Source organism: Heloderma suspectum, chromosome 1 (genome assembly GCF_057233095.1).
Source record: "Heloderma suspectum isolate Gila_16-S chromosome 1, 16-S_ref, whole genome shotgun sequence".
In the NCBI taxonomy this organism is placed as follows: domain Eukaryota; kingdom Metazoa; phylum Chordata; class Lepidosauria; order Squamata; family Helodermatidae; genus Heloderma; species Heloderma suspectum.
This window is the reverse complement of record NC_139458.1, coordinates 57,088,891-57,105,632: the sequence shown is the minus strand read 5'-3', so window position 1 is coordinate 57,105,632 and position 16,742 is coordinate 57,088,891. Positions and strand designations below refer to the sequence as shown.

At 41.3% G+C, this 16,742-nt stretch overlaps 1 protein-coding gene across 4 annotated transcripts in view; it reads left to right on the top strand.

The window, feature by feature from the left end:
• Nucleotides 1-16,742, top strand: part of NUBPL (NUBP iron-sulfur cluster assembly factor, mitochondrial) — a 73,701-nt gene that overhangs the window by 39,804 nt on the left and 17,155 nt on the right. For all 4 annotated transcript variants that reach the window (XM_084843963.1, XM_084843947.1, XM_084843957.1 and 1 more), the window contains 2 exons: nucleotides 7,443-7,536; nucleotides 10,786-10,871. In XM_084843963.1, the coding sequence (XP_084700089.1) occupies nucleotides 7,443-7,536; nucleotides 10,786-10,871 (180 nt within the window). The remainder of the gene's footprint in view (nucleotides 1-7,442; nucleotides 7,537-10,785; nucleotides 10,872-16,742) is intronic.

Genomic DNA, 16,742 nt, shown 5'->3' with positions numbered 1-16,742 from the left:
CATTTTCCACACATGCACAACGGCTGACAGATGGTGGGTGTTACAGGTATAATTTTGTAACCAGACTTGTTTGTCTGCAAGAGGGAATTCCTTTTACTGTAATGTTTTGTTAATCTGAGCCAATTTATATGCAAATACCTCTTTTGTAGTAGGAACAGACACAATTCATTAGAACTGGCCATGAGGATTAGGAACAAAGGGGCCATGATTTGGTAGAAAGTTGCTTACAAATAAGACTAGTATTTAAGCTTCAAGTTCTACACTACAGTGCCTTGCTAGTTACTATCCATCCATCCATCCAGTCTGTCTGTCTGTCTGTCTATCTGTAATGTATATACTGTGTATATATAAAAATATTGTGAATTCGAGCACTGGTTGCTTTTTTTTTTTTTAAAAACAACAAATGTCCTTTTCCCTCCATGCTGCCAACCCCAGAGTACAACAAGATGTAGTGATGGCCACCAACTTGGATGACTTTAAAAGGGGGTTAGACAAATTCCTGGAGAAGTCTATCAGTGGCTACTAGGCTTTAGGGCTATGTCCTACCTCCAGTACCAGAGGTGGTATGCCTAACCACACCAGTTGTTGGGGAACATGGGTGGAAGGGTGCTGTTGCACTCGTGCTCTGCTTGTGGTTTCCTGGATGGCCAGTGTGTGAACAGAATGCTGGACTAGATGGACCTTGGTCTGATCCAGCATGGCTCCTCTTATGTTCTTAACTTTTTCCCTGAAACAATGTATGGTCTAGAATAGCTTATTTTCTCCCATTTTCCTTAGCCAGAAACTGGTATTAATCTGAAGGTGATGGCTTGTCATGAAAAGCAGCAAAGGGGTGATAATGCAGAATGCTGTCTCTTTTAATAAGACATAAGGACACAATCTGTAACCCTGTTGCACTGATGTGTGTTCATATCTTGAGGAGGTTGTCTAGCCCTTACAAAAAGCATGTGTTCCTGGGATCTTGAATGCCATGTCTAACAGTGATTCAACTGCCAACACTGCTAATATTGGTCTGAGTAGTCTCAATAGGAGCTGAAAACAAACAACACCCCATTCCTTCCATGATTAGGTGCAAGATGGGCTGAAATCAACTGCAGCTGCTCCCGTTTAGTTAACACCCTTGTGCTTGTTGCACATGGCTGAGGAGCCATCCCAGTTTCCAGGTATTCCTGACAGTTTCATGGGCGTAGCTGCATTGGTGCTATGGGCTGGTGGATTATGCCCTGTGATTTAAGATCCTAAGTTTTACGATTGCTCACTTGTTTTTAAACTGGCATTTACTGTGAAAATTACATGCATCTTAAGCAGGACATTTTTATTACATTTAGAACAGAGCAGCAAACAATGATTAACTCAGACCTCACTGGGTCTCAAGGAGTTAGGAAATATTGATATTTATTGGAATTCTTTTTTTCTTTTGCATTAATTGCTGAATCTAGGTTTGGATATTGATTAATAATATATACATAATAATTACTGTTTTATGTGATATTTTAATGGAAATCTTTTTGAAGGCCTGCTTGAGCTTTGTGGTTCATAAAGAAAAAAAAAGGGGAAAGGTAGAGCTAGAACTGGAGGTGATGCTCTTGCATTGTGAAGGGGAGGAAATTCGGAGAAGAGGGCTGCAGGCAAACACTAGAGGAAAAGCTTAGGGAAAAGTTGATTGAATCCCCTCCCAAACGCTGTTGCCATGCAGTTGAAATCTCATTTAATTGGGACATTCCCTTTGGCGTGAATGAAGTTCATATGTTGTCTGAAAGTCCAAGTAATATTTGTTGATTTAAGATCGCTTTGCTATAGAACAACAAGATCACATACGTTGCTTACTTTGCCTGCTTTTACTCATCAGTCTTCACCGAGTTTTTGTCACGTGTTAAGAATAATACAATAAAATACGACATAATGAAGAATTCCCCCTAAAGCAGAGGTGCAGAAGCTCTTTCATCCCAAGGGCTGAATTCCATTTGGGAGAAACTCTCGAAGGCTGCATTCCAGTGGTGGGTGGGGCAAAAGGCAAATAGGGTAAGGTCAAATTACCAAAAACACCAGTATATTTTATCCGAAAGCTCTTACTGCCAGTAACCGAGCCTTGGGAGAGGAATTTCAACATCTCAGAATGGGGAAAAAACTGCACAATACTCAGGAAACCACCAAATGATCAGTGGTTGGAGGGAAAGGAGGTTGGACCTTCTGGAACCCAAGAGTGGCACATTTGGCCCCCGGGCCTGAGGACACCTCTGCTGTGAAGAGACACTGCTGTCTTAGAAACATTACCTTTTTATGTCTAATATATCTTTGTCATCCATATCTAATTATATGAAGTCTTGGAATACTTCATGAAGTTTCAAAACACTGCTCTGTTGAAAGAGATTAACTATTTATATCTTGAGACTTAATAGAAGACATTTTGTATCTTCTCATTGTGGACGTTCTTAATATGCTAAATTACAAGTATTTACCTGCTCAGTAGCACTTTTCATCTTCAGATAAATGTCATCATCCACATTTATCAAGTGGGGAAAAATGTAATGCACCGTTCTTGGTCTGTACCATTGACAAGAATAAATCCAGATAAGAAGAAGATGTATGGATTCAGGTAGAAGATTAATGGTTATACCAGATTGATTATTTTCCCTAAAACAAAGACTACGGATGATACTGTGATCCCTGCTAAGTCCCTGGTCATGCATACAAGCTTATCTGCAGTATGTGAGTAGCAGCTATGCAGACAAATCAGTAAATGCAGGTTGTGGGCAGGGTTTGTTACCACAATCCTGCTCCCTCCTGCCGTTACATATTCATTGTATACATGCAGATCACCTGAAAAGGCTAATGTATGGAGAAGACTATTGAGTGCCATCATATATTGAGATAGAAGAAACATCTAGGAATATAAATCAGGAATGATTCTCTGTTCCATAACCAGTGCCCTTATTAGCAGATTCACCCTGTTTAAAGCTATTAAACTCACTGGGTAACCTTGTGTTGACCACCTTCTCTAAGACTAAGGCAAAGGAGTTCTTGTGAGGATAATAGGGTGGATCAGCCCTCTCCAACCTGGTGCTCTCCAGAGGCATGGGACTCCAATTGCCATGACCCCCCAGCTAGCTATGTAATGAAATCCTGCTAAGCCCCATTTCACTATTAGAAAACATACTTACATATTCGGCTGACTTATTTTTCTGTTGTGCATTACTCTCCTTTCCTTTCTTACATTTTCCAGCACATCCAGTGCTAATCTGCTGTCAAAAAGCATATTTGACTTTGTACTAGCTTTCCTTGGCTTTTATTTATTTATTTCTAAATAATTTTATTCCTACTTTAAAAAAAAAAGTTGAAATCAATGACTATTCAAGCATAAGTAGCTTTGTAATAATGTTTCAAAGGATCAGCAATAGATTTTATAAGTAAGGTCACTTTATAAAGCTTCCGAAGACCTATAAATGTCAGTCACTTTTGAAAACCATCCAAAGGACTGACTTTTATTTATTTATTTATTTATTGCATTTATACCCCGCCTTTCTCCCTCTCGCAAGGAACTCAAGGCGGCTTACATTATCCTCCTCCTCACTGTTGTATCCTCACAACAACAACCCTGTGAGGTAGGTTGGGCTGAGAGTCTGTGACTGGCCCAAAGTCACCCAGTGAGCTTCCATGGCCAAGTGGGGACTAGAACCCGGATCTCCCGGCTCCCAGTCCGTCACTCTCACCACTACACTACACTGGCTCTTGAAGCCAGTGTATAATCAAGACTTGATTATAAAATGTATGCAACCCTTTTAATGCTCTGTTCTATTATGCATCATTCTGTACACATTCACTGAATAAGAGGCCTTACCTGGAATGTGCTTGTTCATTCAGTTGAATCCAAAATCAGTTTTATATATCACATGTCTGGCCTCAGTTACCCTCTCTGTCAACACTTTTTAGGGCTCAGTTTTTAAAATACACATGCCACTTAGTCGGAGGTAACAAGAAATCTGCCTCAAGGGAAGTCTCAAACAGCCCCTCTCATTTTCTAATGGGCCTTATCGTGCTGCTTCTAGTGGTTCAACAATATTCTTGTTCATAGAAATTGAGAAGCTATTGGGAGAAGAATTTGGGAGGCCACAAACCTGAGCAGGACACGAAAAACGAATAATTGCTATATTAAAATGGAGCACTCTTGATCTCAATCAACTACATAGAAGCATAGAGTAGGAAATGGACCTTGGAGATCATCTCCTCCCATGCCCTGCTCAATGCAGGATACAGCTTACTGTCCCTGGCATATGGCTGTTCACCGTCTGCTTAAAAACCTCCAGTGAAAGAGAGCCCTCCATCTCCTGAGGCAGTCTGCTCCACTGCCAAGTAGCGGTCATTGTTAGGCAGTTTCTCCTAATGTTTAGCCAAATCCGATTCTGGTGCAGTTTCCATTGGTTCTAGTCCGGCCTTCTGAAGCAATGGAGAACTACTTCTGCATGATGGTCTTTCAGCTATTTGAAGACAGCTGTTATGTCTCCCCTTAACCTTCTCTTTTCTAGGCAACTACAACTACATATTGGCATGGTTCAGACATGAGAGCCACATTCGGACATAATGCTAAAATACAGTTTAGCACTATGAGAATAATCTAGGGTGAACCTTGGGCTAGCAAGCTCCCCTTCTCCCCTCTTTTCCAGTGTTTCTGCAAGGAGGAGATTGGAAGCCTTTGCGTCTGTTTTGAACTACAGTTACTCACTGCTTCCAAACGGGGACACCCTATGGTCAGCCTTAACTATGCTTTAAGGTAGGGATGGCGGAGAATTTCTCCCCGAAACTTCGGGGGGCCGAGCGCCAACGTGTTCGGCCCCCCGAAGAAGTTTCGGGGAGAAATTCTCCGCCCCCCCCCGCCCCCCACAACCCCCCGGGACGGGACTTACCTTTGGTGAATGTCCCTCCCGGCGGCGGGTCCGGCCGGCAGTTCATCGGGTCTTCGTCCGGGGCGGGAGCGGCAGCCGGTCTTTCGACTGGCTGCCGCCGCCGCCATTCCAATTAAAAAAACAAACAAACAAACGCCCCCGTGATAGGCTACGTGATGATTAACGTAGCCTATCACGGCTAGATTTGCAAAGTCAGCCGTGATAGGCTATGTAAATCGTCACGTAGCCTATCACGGGTGACTTAAAAAAAAAAAGCGCGTACGGATAATGGCGGCCCCCATAGGGAGCCGCCATTCGCGTTCCTTATTTGGTCGCTGTAGTCTACGTAAATATTTACGTAGACTACGGCAAAAATAAGGGCAACGCTATTTGTGTTGCCCTTATTTTCGCCGTAGTCTACGTAAAGATTTACGTAGACTACAGCGACCAAATAAGGAACGCGAATGGCGGCTCCCTATGGGGGCCGCCATTTGCATACGCGCTTTTTTTTTTTTTAAGTCACCTGTGATAGGCTACGTGACGATTTACGTAGCCTGTCACGGCTGACTTTGCAGATCTAGCCGTGATAGGCTACGTTAATCGTCACGTAGCCTATCACGGGGGCGTGTTGTTGTTTTTTTAACTTTTAATTTCGTGGCCGGGCGAGGCGAGGCGCCTCCTCCCCGGCCTGAATTTCGGCCGGGCGAGGCAGGAAGCCTCCCCCCCGGCCTGAATTTCGGCCGGGTGAGGCGGGAAGCCTCCCCCCCCGGCCTGAACTTCGCGGGGGGAGCAGCGAAGCGCCTCCCCCCCACCGCGAAAAGCTGCGAGACCAGGTAAGTGACTTTCGTGCACCCCTACTTTAAGGCCGGGGGAAAGCCACAGTTTGAAGCTGGTTTGTTTCCTTAAACCATAGTTAAGCCCAACCACAGTTTGTCTGGGTTTGGAAATAATAAGTAAATGAATTAGTTGAAAATAGATTGTGTTCTCTGATCTTTTTGCTGCTGCCCTGGAGGATAGGGGAGAGAGGAACACATAAGTTACAACAGCTGGGGTTGTTTAGCTTGGAAAAAAGGAGGGGTAAGGGGAGACATGATAGAGGTGTACAAAATTATGCATGGTGTGGAGAATGTGGATAGGGAGACTTTTTTCTCCCTCTCCCATAATACTAGAAGCTGAAGTCATCCCATGAAGCTGATGGGTAGGAGATTCAGGACAGATAAAATGAGTTACTTCTTTACACAGCACATAGTTTAACTATGGAATTCGTTACCACAGGATGTAGTGATGGCCACCAATTTGGATGGCTTTAAAAGGGGGTTAGACAAATTCCTGTATGCCAGTTGCTGGGGAACATGAGCAGGAGGGTGCTGTTGCACTCTTAGCCTGCTTGTGGGTTCCCAGCCAACAGCTGGTTGGCCACTGTGTAAACAGAAGGCTGGACTACATGGACCCTTGGTCTGATCCAGCATGGCTCTTCTTATGTTCTTAAGTCCTGAGTCTCCTACACATAACTCTAAACTATAATTTACTATTATGTGTAAACCATAATACTGGTTTCTTTTTGCTAAGTAGAGTTTGATTCTGGTTTCTTCTCACTAAGTGGAGTTTAAAGAAACTGTTTCCCAAGTTCAGATGTAACAGGGAACTGTGTTTTCTTTTTAATTTGGAGGAAGAGGCTTCCAGTAACCTTGAGTACATGAAAGAGTAGGAATAAGGAGGGGAAGCATGTAAGCCTGAGGCTTGACATGGCCGGTTCATATAGTGGAAACCATGATTACCTGTTATGTCTGAATCAGGTCATTATTACTTAATGGAAGTTTATTTGAAGCATATCATTGTCTTAAGATTTACATCTTTCTGAAGGTAAAGTGTATTTCAGTTCAGCATGGAGTCTTTGAAAATAAATGGACAACAGATCACAGGTTTTAGGAACTGGTAGAACAGGTAGTCACACTCTAGAAGTCACCTCTATTATGGGTGGAACATTCCATGTTGAGCTCCTGGTAGTTAATATGCACTTCTGTTATTTGCTTTTACCAGCAAAAGATATCAATTAAACCACATTGGTTCCTTGAATCAATATTAGGCTTCCATGATACTTCTCTGATATGTACTTTACCTTAATAAAAATTCAGTTGTCAGTCTGATACTTGGGTCTCTGTGCTAATCTGACCTCAGTAGGTCGTCTTGCTCCTCATTCTAAGATCATGGAGGAGGATTTCTGCTGGCACAGAGGACTCAAAGGAAGAGGGTTACAGTAATCCTGTATTATCTATTTGTTCTTTATGCCAATGGTAACATCTGCTGGAACTTTGAAACTGATATCCCTGCCCCCCCCACTCCTGCCTCTGCCCAGTGATTCCTCACCCTTGCCACAGGATCAGTACACGGTTTTTCATGCAACATAAACAGTGATCCTTGGCATGTGGTGTCAGTGCTGAGCACCCTGCTAGCAACAGGACTTGATTAGAAGCGCCCTTGCATTGATGATGAACGCTACAGTAAGTTCAACCCATATGTTTAAGATGCACCTTTTCCTAATTTATCTTTGACCTTTTCTAGGTTGACTGGCAGCAACTGGATTATCTGGTAATTGACATGCCACCTGGGACAGGAGATGTACAACTGTCAATTTCGCAGAATATCCCAATTGCAGGTATTTTTCATAGATTTACAGTGCACTCTACACATGTCTACTCGGATGCAAGACCCATTGTGTTTGATGGGGCTTTCTCCCAGATAAGCACCTATAGGATTGCAGCCTTAAGTATGATCAAAGATGAAACGTACAAGTAGGATTTTTGAATGGCAGTAACATTTTTTTTCCACATGAACAGGCAGCCAAAAGGATCCAGAAGACAGTGGCCATTCCATGGGCGCATTGCATGCGTGCACCTAGCTCTTCCTTCTGCACTTCCCCTCCCTCCAAACAGCACTTTAACTTCCTTGAGTCCAAAAGGCAGCTTGAGAGTTAGGAGTAGGAGACATTTACAGAAGAAATGTACGCGCTGTTTTCCTTTTGTATTTTAAACTACTTTGGCCTCTGGAGATTAAAGAGTGGTTTGACATGGGGGAAAGGGCGTGGCCACAGGAAAAGTGACCATCTGGAAGGAAACAATTGTGAGTGCTGAACATGCATCAGCGCACTTTGGATCTTGGCCATAGAAAACCAGGGCTAATTTAATGTCTAGATAGAAAAAATACAATATTGGTGAAATTAATATTAGGAAAAGAAACTATTAGTATCTATCAATAATGCTAATAGCATGACAGTAAAACTCACAAGGTCATACAAATCAATTAAAAGTTATATGATTAAGTGACTATGATTTTTAAAAATAGGGTGACCATTCTAGTTTATATTATTTTTGGACCTATGATGCCTTTGTACACAATACATATTGTAAATTTCATTTGACTGTATTTCTGACATGGTTTAACAAGAAATACGTAAGAGTGTTTCAAGATAATCAGGCATGGGACACAAATTTACTTCAAACTTCCCAAGCCTGATCACCCAGAAAATACATTGTAGGAAGAAGTTGCATAGTTATGCATGATTTGAGTAATTGTAATTACTCAATTACTAAGTAATTAGTAATTAATGAGTAATAAAGAAGATATAAGAAATTGAACATATAGGCTGAATTCAGGCATCATACTAAACCATGGTGAAAGAGGCTTTACTATAGTTTAACACGATGTCCAAAATGATAAGCTATGGTTTTCAGTTGGCTGGCAAATGGAACTGGAAATTATGGTTTGAAGTGGCGTTGCAAACCGTACCCTGTTCTGTGGTTACAGCCATTGCTCTACCACTGGAGACCACAGAACCAAGAAATGGAAGTGCTGTGTGGATGGTGGGTTTGCCTGCTATAAACCAGCTATAAACCTGGTTTGCCTGGCTGTTTGCTTAGAAACTCAGATCATGAGCTTGGTGTCTGGAATGAGCCATGGAGGGAGCAATCCTATGTGGAGAGGTGGCTGCCTCCGAATTCGGCATATTTTATTTTAAACCTTTCATTGCCAGTAACTAAGTCTTAGGAGAGGCATTTCAACCTTTCAGAATGAGGAAAAACTGCAGAAAACCTGGGAAACTACCAAATGATTGGTGGTCAGGGGAAGGTGGAAAGAGGTGTGGCCATGGCAGATTTGGCCCCCTGAAAGGCCTGCGGCTCTGCATCTCTGGTTTAAAGGCGTCATGTGCCAGCACTGCAAGAGCAAGCATTTAGAACTGGTATTAGCATGACAGTTATACAGAAGCTATGGAACAGGCTAGTTGTCAACAAGTCACCTGGTTGCTGTGATTGGCTACCCTCAGATGGCCAGTTGCGCTGTAGGACTTCTGATTTGCAGGACATTCCCCAGCATGCATCCATCCCTTTAAAAACAAAGAGAAAATACCATTGGGCATGCTTAGCTGAGTATCATGGAAACTTCTTTGAGAACTTTTTGTTAAAAAGAAGTATATACACATTCTAAAAAATTAATTACTGATCAAACTCAAGACAATTATTGGGCCACTATTTCCACACCAGAGGCCTCCTGGCTTGTTTTCCAAAGACCTAGTTTAACTAGGAATTCTGCATTGCAGACCAAGGTAGTAGCCTTAGATGCCTCATAAGAACGTAAAGAGGGCCCTCCTGGATCAGACTAAAGGTCTATCCAGTCCATCAATCTGTTCCCATAGTAGCCAACTGGATGCTGATAAGAAGCCCACAAGGAGAACTCATGTTTCCTTGAACATACTGTTCCATGAATAGTATCACTCTCCCTCTCATGTTAGGTTTGGTTTAGTTATATAGAAATGATATAATGATTTTCAGTGAACTGGCTTTTTGGTGTAGGGAGTATATAAATAAAAATATTAGTGACTTGTTTTTTATTAGAGAATGTTGAAGGCACAGGCACGCATTTCTGCATACAAGATTGTGGAGAAAATGAAAGCCAACTTCAGTACATGTCAAAAGAAACATAATCCATGCAATGTCTTGTTCATTCAATCATCCTTAATAGAGTTCATCTCTGAAAAGTGATTAGGTAAAAATTATACATTCTTCTTAAGTAGAGCTGCTTTGCAAGTGAGTTTCAGTCACATTTGATTTAAATGATCAAAATAATTTCATACTTACCAATCCTGTTAATCCTGCAGAGGCAACACTTCTTAGGGGAGGAGAGTTTGATTGTTGCTCCTCAATGCAATTTTCATATATTTTGAAAAAAGAATATTTTACTACAATTGAATAAATATGTTGGGAACCATTAGGGGATGGGAGGGAAGGAGTAATTTCTAGGTAGAAGAGAATGTTTATCCAAAATATTATGGCAAGTTTCTGTATGTTGGTTTGGTGTATGTTGATTCTAAAATAGAAAGTTAACACTACATACACGTGCCTAAAAGGCAATTCTTTTTTTTCTCTTTTTTTTAACGTATGGAATATAACTGAAGTACCAATAGTATGAGAATAATGGTTTGATTTTAAAATTAATGGAGGAAATGGGATAGTAATTTGACGGTGTTGTATTCAGTAGAGGCATGTTTCAATCATGGCTTTTTCTTAGTGGTAAGCGCTTCTACTGGCTCAAGACTGGGCACCTTTTTTTTTACCAGTCCCGCTTAAGCCCTATTCCCAAAAGCTGCTCCTGAGGGTTGGGGATCCTCCAGAATAGAAAGGGAATGGCATGGAGGGCTGCAGTAGGCAGGGATCAGTGAAAATCAGGTGCCCTGATGCACATGAATGGAAGCGCTTTCTGCTAAGCCAAAGCCACCCTTAATCTTTAATTACAGTTTAATATGTTTAAGCATGACATGGGTTCTTCTAGGCAATTAAATGCCCCAACTAAACAAAATAATAGTATTCCTAACAGTATTAATTGTAATGATGCTGTCTTTTCTTTTTCCTAGGAGCTGTGATTGTGTCCACTCCGCAAGATATAGCTTTATTGGATGCACGCAAAGGAACTGAGATGTTCAGAAAAGTGAATGTGCCAGTAAGCCTTTACAAATACATTTTAATGCTTCTAGATAATGGATATATTTTAAGCTGGGGAGTGGTGATCCAGGGCCAGATAGGGACCAATTTTTATCTGGCCCCTGGTAGCCCTATCAAATTGTAATCAAAGTACAGTAAAATATTTGTCTGCAGTTTTACATTAAGGGAAAGACGGTAGTTCAGTGGTTGATCACATGCTTTGCATGCAAAAGGTTCCGGGTTCTGTCTCTGACATCTCCAGGTAGGGCTCTGAAACCATAGAGAGTTGCTGCCAATCAGTGTAGGCAGAACTGAGCTAGATGGAACAGTGGCCTGACTTGGAAGAAGGCAGCTGACTATGCTAAGTTTCACTCATAAAGTGTAGAAAACCCACAAGGCGAATGTTCTTTCTGTTGGGATTTGTGTGTAGTACTGTGGCTAAGCTTGGACTTCCTGCACTGCAATTGGACAGTCTTTAATGTTAGATAAATGGCACCTGACCACTTGGGAGGGGATATATTTATAGGGCAAAGTAAGTTTTTGACCTGCCCCACAACCATTTGGATAATATTGGCCTGAGAATACAGAAGTTGGTCATACCTGTTTTAAGACATTGATGTTTTCCACATTTATTGATTGATTTTATTTTTATACCATTGTGGGAGAAACCATCCAGTAGCCAAAGCTCTCTGGGCAGTTCACAACAATTAAAATGATAAAGCATCTAGGACCATAGCTAGTCTGATCCAGGGCATGCATTATGAAAGCAAGACTGAGAGTAGAAGCCTAACAGGGATCCCACAATGTATATTCTTAAAGCTGAGACCTGAAGAAATGCCCCATAGAGACCTTGCTGACGATGTGAAATTGGGCAGTGAAGATACACTAGAAGATTTGAATTGTTAGAAGATTTGAATTGACAGTGGAAGGTATTAGACTGAACTGGGGCACAGCACAGAAGGTAGAATATGTAATTTACAGGGCTGGCTCTGGCATTAGAAACTCAATCCAGACAAGACGGAAGTATTGTTAGTGGGTGGTTTGTCTGCCCGGCAAGGTGATATTCAACCTGTTCTGGAGAGGGTTGCACTCCCCCTAAAGGATCACGTTCATAGTTTCGGGGTGCTCTTGGATCCAGAACTGTCACTTGAGGCACAGGTGAACTCAGTGGCACAGAGCACTTTTTATCAGCTTAGGCTGGTATACCAACCACACCCTTATCTGGACAGAGATAGCTTAGCTACAGTTATCCATGCTCTGATAACTTCTCGTTTGGATTAGTGCAATGTGTTTTACGTGGGGCTGCCTTTGAAAATGGTCTGGAAACTTCAGCTGGTCCAAAATAGGGCAGCAAGATTGTTAACAGGGACTGGCCAACGAGCTCATTATGCCAGTACTTTTCCAGCTGCACTGGCTGCCAGTCCATTTCAGGGCCTGATTCAAAGTGCTGGTATTAACATTCAAAGCCCTTAATGGCTTGGGGCCAGGTTATCTGAAGGATCGCCTCCTCCCATATGTGCCTGCCCGGACCTTAAGATCATCCTCAGTGGCCCTTCTCCATGAGCCCCTGCCAAAGGAAGTGAGGTGGGTGGCTACTAGGAGGAGGGCTTTTTCTGCTGTGGCACCCCAGCTGTGGAATGAGCTCTCTAGTGAGGTTCGCCTGGCACCTGCTTTGTATTCTTTCTGGCGCCAGGTGAAGACCTTTTTATTTTCCCAGACATTTTAGCATTTTAGCTTTCTGGACGTTTAGCTTTGCTGTTTTAAATCTGTATTTTAAATTCCTGCACTGCTGCTAGGTTTTATTGGGATTGTATTGTTATACTGTGGTTTTAATGTTTTATATATTTCATAGTATTTTATTGTGTGCTCCGTTTTAATTTTTGTGAACCTCCCAGAGAGCTTCGGCTTTTGGGCGGTATAGAAATGGAATGAATGAATGAATGAATGAACAAGGCCAGAGTGAGATGGATGCCTCAGGCAGCATATTTTTAGTGCCATGAAAGGGAGGAAATTGTTACTTAATTTGTTATGATTGTATTTTTACTGCCAGGGAGGGTGAGAAATGGTTGTGCAGTTTTCTGCTTCAGGTGCCAAAATAACATGGCTGGCCTTGGATACCATGCACCTTGACTTGAAATGGAAGGGGGTCACCATTTCATGCTCTACCTCAGGAAGTAAAATGGTTTGGGCCAGCACTAGTAACTTATTAAGAGGATGAAAGGTAGGAACAGCTTTGCTGCATTTTCTATTTAACAATTTGAACTTTGTGAGTCAGAATACCAAGTAATGGGAGGGGCTGGAGAAATTACACTAGTTGTGTAAAGGAAATGTAAATGCTGAAAGAGTCCATAAAATTAACAAAAAAGCAAGACAAGTAGGAAGACAATATTGAAAATAGATTGAAAAATACAAACCTCTAGTGCCTTGGACATTCGGAATGATAAGTGTATATCCTTATGGGTAAAAACGCCAAATGTGAATGAGATGAGTACAATAAAAAAAGAATTGTGGAGTAACCCAGCAACTTCTTTAAGCCCAAAATTATGTATACAGTACCAGCAGTGTAAATGGCACTTTACACTCTTCCATAAGCAAAAACTAGGCCCCAACATTAGATCCCTGCCCCAAGAATCTTACAGTCTTAAAGAGACAATCAAGAAGTCAGCAAAGGTAGGTTGATAAAAGGTGTTTTGTTTTGTTTTTTGGAGAGAGAACATTGCTCTAAAAGCCCATTCTGATATTTTGATCTGTAATCAGGCTTGGCTCAGGCTTCGACATCATTTTTCCCCAAAGAAGCTTTGATATGAAATGTAAAAAATATTGACAGGTGATAACTTCTGTCAGGACTACTAATGGTTAAGGATGGTGTAATACTTTAAAGCTCAGTGAAGTATGAAAACGTTAAAAAATGAAACAAAAGAGGTGTTTGATTTTTCTACAGTGCATTATACTTGTACCATTGCTACTTAATCAAGAAACTGCTTAGTCAAAACCCATAAAAAGGCTGTTTCTCTTCTGCAGTTCTCCACATCATTACTCATAGAATCTGGTATCTGGGGCAGAATGTTCCTGAGAACAAAACAAAGGTCTCGTTATGAAATAGCAAAGACTGAAAGTTAATGGGACCCCTTCAGTATCCATATTGTAGCAAGTCAGTTACAGGGATTTGCACGCTGCTGGGTTGGTTTCTTTTCCCTATTTCATATAAAGATGAAGAGATAGAGATAAACAGATGATAAAAGGGCTGAACTGAAGTGGAGTGTTGTGTGTGTGTGTGTGTGTGTGTGTATGTATACTCTTGGCAGCATCTTTCCCCCCATCTCTCGGTGATCTTTCAGTGATTGCTGTAAAAGGGCTCAAATGTTTTTACCAATTCAAGAAGCATTGCCCTTGCTGTTTGTTTGGTTTGCCCTCAGTGATGTCATCCTAATGCTACATCTGGCTATATAGCATCATGACATCATACAATTTACCATGTGACTATTTCCAGGAAGGAGAGGACCCAAACTATAATCCAAACAGTGGTAGTGAAGTAGCAGCACATTTGGCATACAGTAGCAATGAGGAGGATTGGGGTGCATGGGGAATAGCATACACAGCCCTTGGGTTGTCTTTTGTGCCCACCGGAGAACCACTACTATTGACACAAAAATCACAACAGGAGAATATTTGAATGCAGCCCTAATGGCAAAGTGTAGCTAACTAGTGTTCTTTGCCTAAGCTTACCTATAAGAAATAATTATTCTTCATCAGATGTATCATTAAGTTTCATTAAGAATAGTATCAATCATCTCTCTAAAGAGTTTTCTTGAAGAAATGCTGCTTATTCAACCATGGCAACTGCGGTGCTGGCTAAACTGTAGATATGTGCAGAGTTCAGTTGTCTTCTCATGCAAGATGCAGCTCAGACTGATAAGGGTAGCAAGCACTGGTATGGAATTCGAGCTGAAATCCTCTGTAAATGAATGGTGAGTATTCGCTGAGCATTTTGATAGCCAAGTGTCAATATTTGACATAAGGTGATGACTGATATTTGATTTCAGAGTTTGATATAGGACAGCACTGGCTATATCTCCTGCCTGATCTTGTTTAAAAACAAACCTCCAGGTGGCAAAAAGCGCACCTTAAAACTACATGCAAAAACATTCACACGCTCAAGCTTACCATCTAAGATGGTTTAAAAATCTAATCGTATTTGAAATGGACTGCATGTTGAAAACTCACCAACTGGCTAATAACTGAAAGGCCTGCCTAAACAAGTAACTTTGCAACACTTACAGCTTACTTTTCAGGGTTGGGTTATTTAAAATATTTCTTTTCCACCTCTCCTATGCTCAAGGCAAATCACAACAACATTCTAAAAATAAAACTTTAAAAGAGCATGGTAACATAAAAATATAGTAGCACTCACCTCCAGTCAGGATACCTCCAACTTACAAAAGTCTTTCTTAAAAAGATGGGTTTTGTAGCTCCTTCTAAAGTGTGTTAGGATTCTGCTCTACATACTTGCTTTGGAAGACTGTTCCACAATACTGGAGGCAACCACCAAGAAAGCTCAGCTACTTAAAGTGACTGACCTGATTTCCTGCACAGATAGGCTTTGGGTGCCTTGATTGAATATTATCTTAATTGGCAAGTAGGTGCAAATAGGCCACCTTAAAACTACAGTGGTGTAGATCCTGGGCCAAGAAGGGTTATGGTAAAATTCAGGTCATATAGGGTAGGGATAGCCTATTTCCAGTCAATATCTGTTTCTCATGTGTTCATTCATAAATCCATTCTATCCCATTTCTGCATTAATCTGTGTTTTTTGTTTGTTTGTTTTTAATCTGCATGAAAATTTGTTTTTAAATATATTTTGAACATATTTTCTCACAAAATATGCAGTTCTAAATGTATTTTATCCCCAAATACACATTTTATATGCATTTTGGTATGTTCTTTGAGCTGCGAACTACATCACAAAAATTGGAAAGCGCGATATTCAAAGGATAACTGCATTCTGATCTGCACATTACTCCAGGAGATCAGTTTGTATCAGAAGTCACAAAGAACAAATTCCTCAAGCATCCCTAGTAAAGGGAAGGGATCATAGACCAATACTTGACAGCCTTTGTTAGGAATGTAGGAAACTAACTTATACCAAACCAGACCATTGGTCCATCTAACTAGTATTGTCTACACTGACTGTGAGCAGCTCTCTAGGGTTTCAGACAGGACTCTTTCCCAACCCTTCTTGCAGATACCAGAGATTGAACCCAGGACTTTTCGATGCAAAACTTATGCTCTGCCACTGAGCTTATGACTTTTCCCCATTGTTAAGATGAAAAGGTCTTTATTATTATTGGAAAAATTGGGTGGGTTTGCATAATCATGGAGGGAAAATAAGCCACACTGGCTTATTTTCTCTCCTCACGTGTGCTGGTTGCTAGCCACCTAATTAGCATATTTACCCTCACCGGGCATGGAATTGTTGTGACATCTGAACCCGGGGCGGGTCATGACAACCTGAGCCCGACGAGGGTAACTAGGGAGCTCGTGACCAGCACACGCGGGAGGGAAAATAAGCCACTGTAGATTATTTTCATTCTGTGATCATGCAAACCTGGTCAGTGTCAGTAGTATTGGTAGTTGGCATCTACCAACTTTCATATTTTATAATTAATAGGATTTGATGAATATTGAATGCCACTGCTTGATTTACAGTATTTGATTTTACATTGGACTGTCAGTATGTATGTTTTGGGACACTGGGAGGAGGAATGTCAGCAGTTTTTTTAAAAAATCAATCGCCTACAATTACACTTTCAGACAGTTCCCTAAAAATAATTTTAGGGAACTCACAAAACCAGAAGTTATCAACCCTTCCCCCAGGGTCTTAATAAAATAG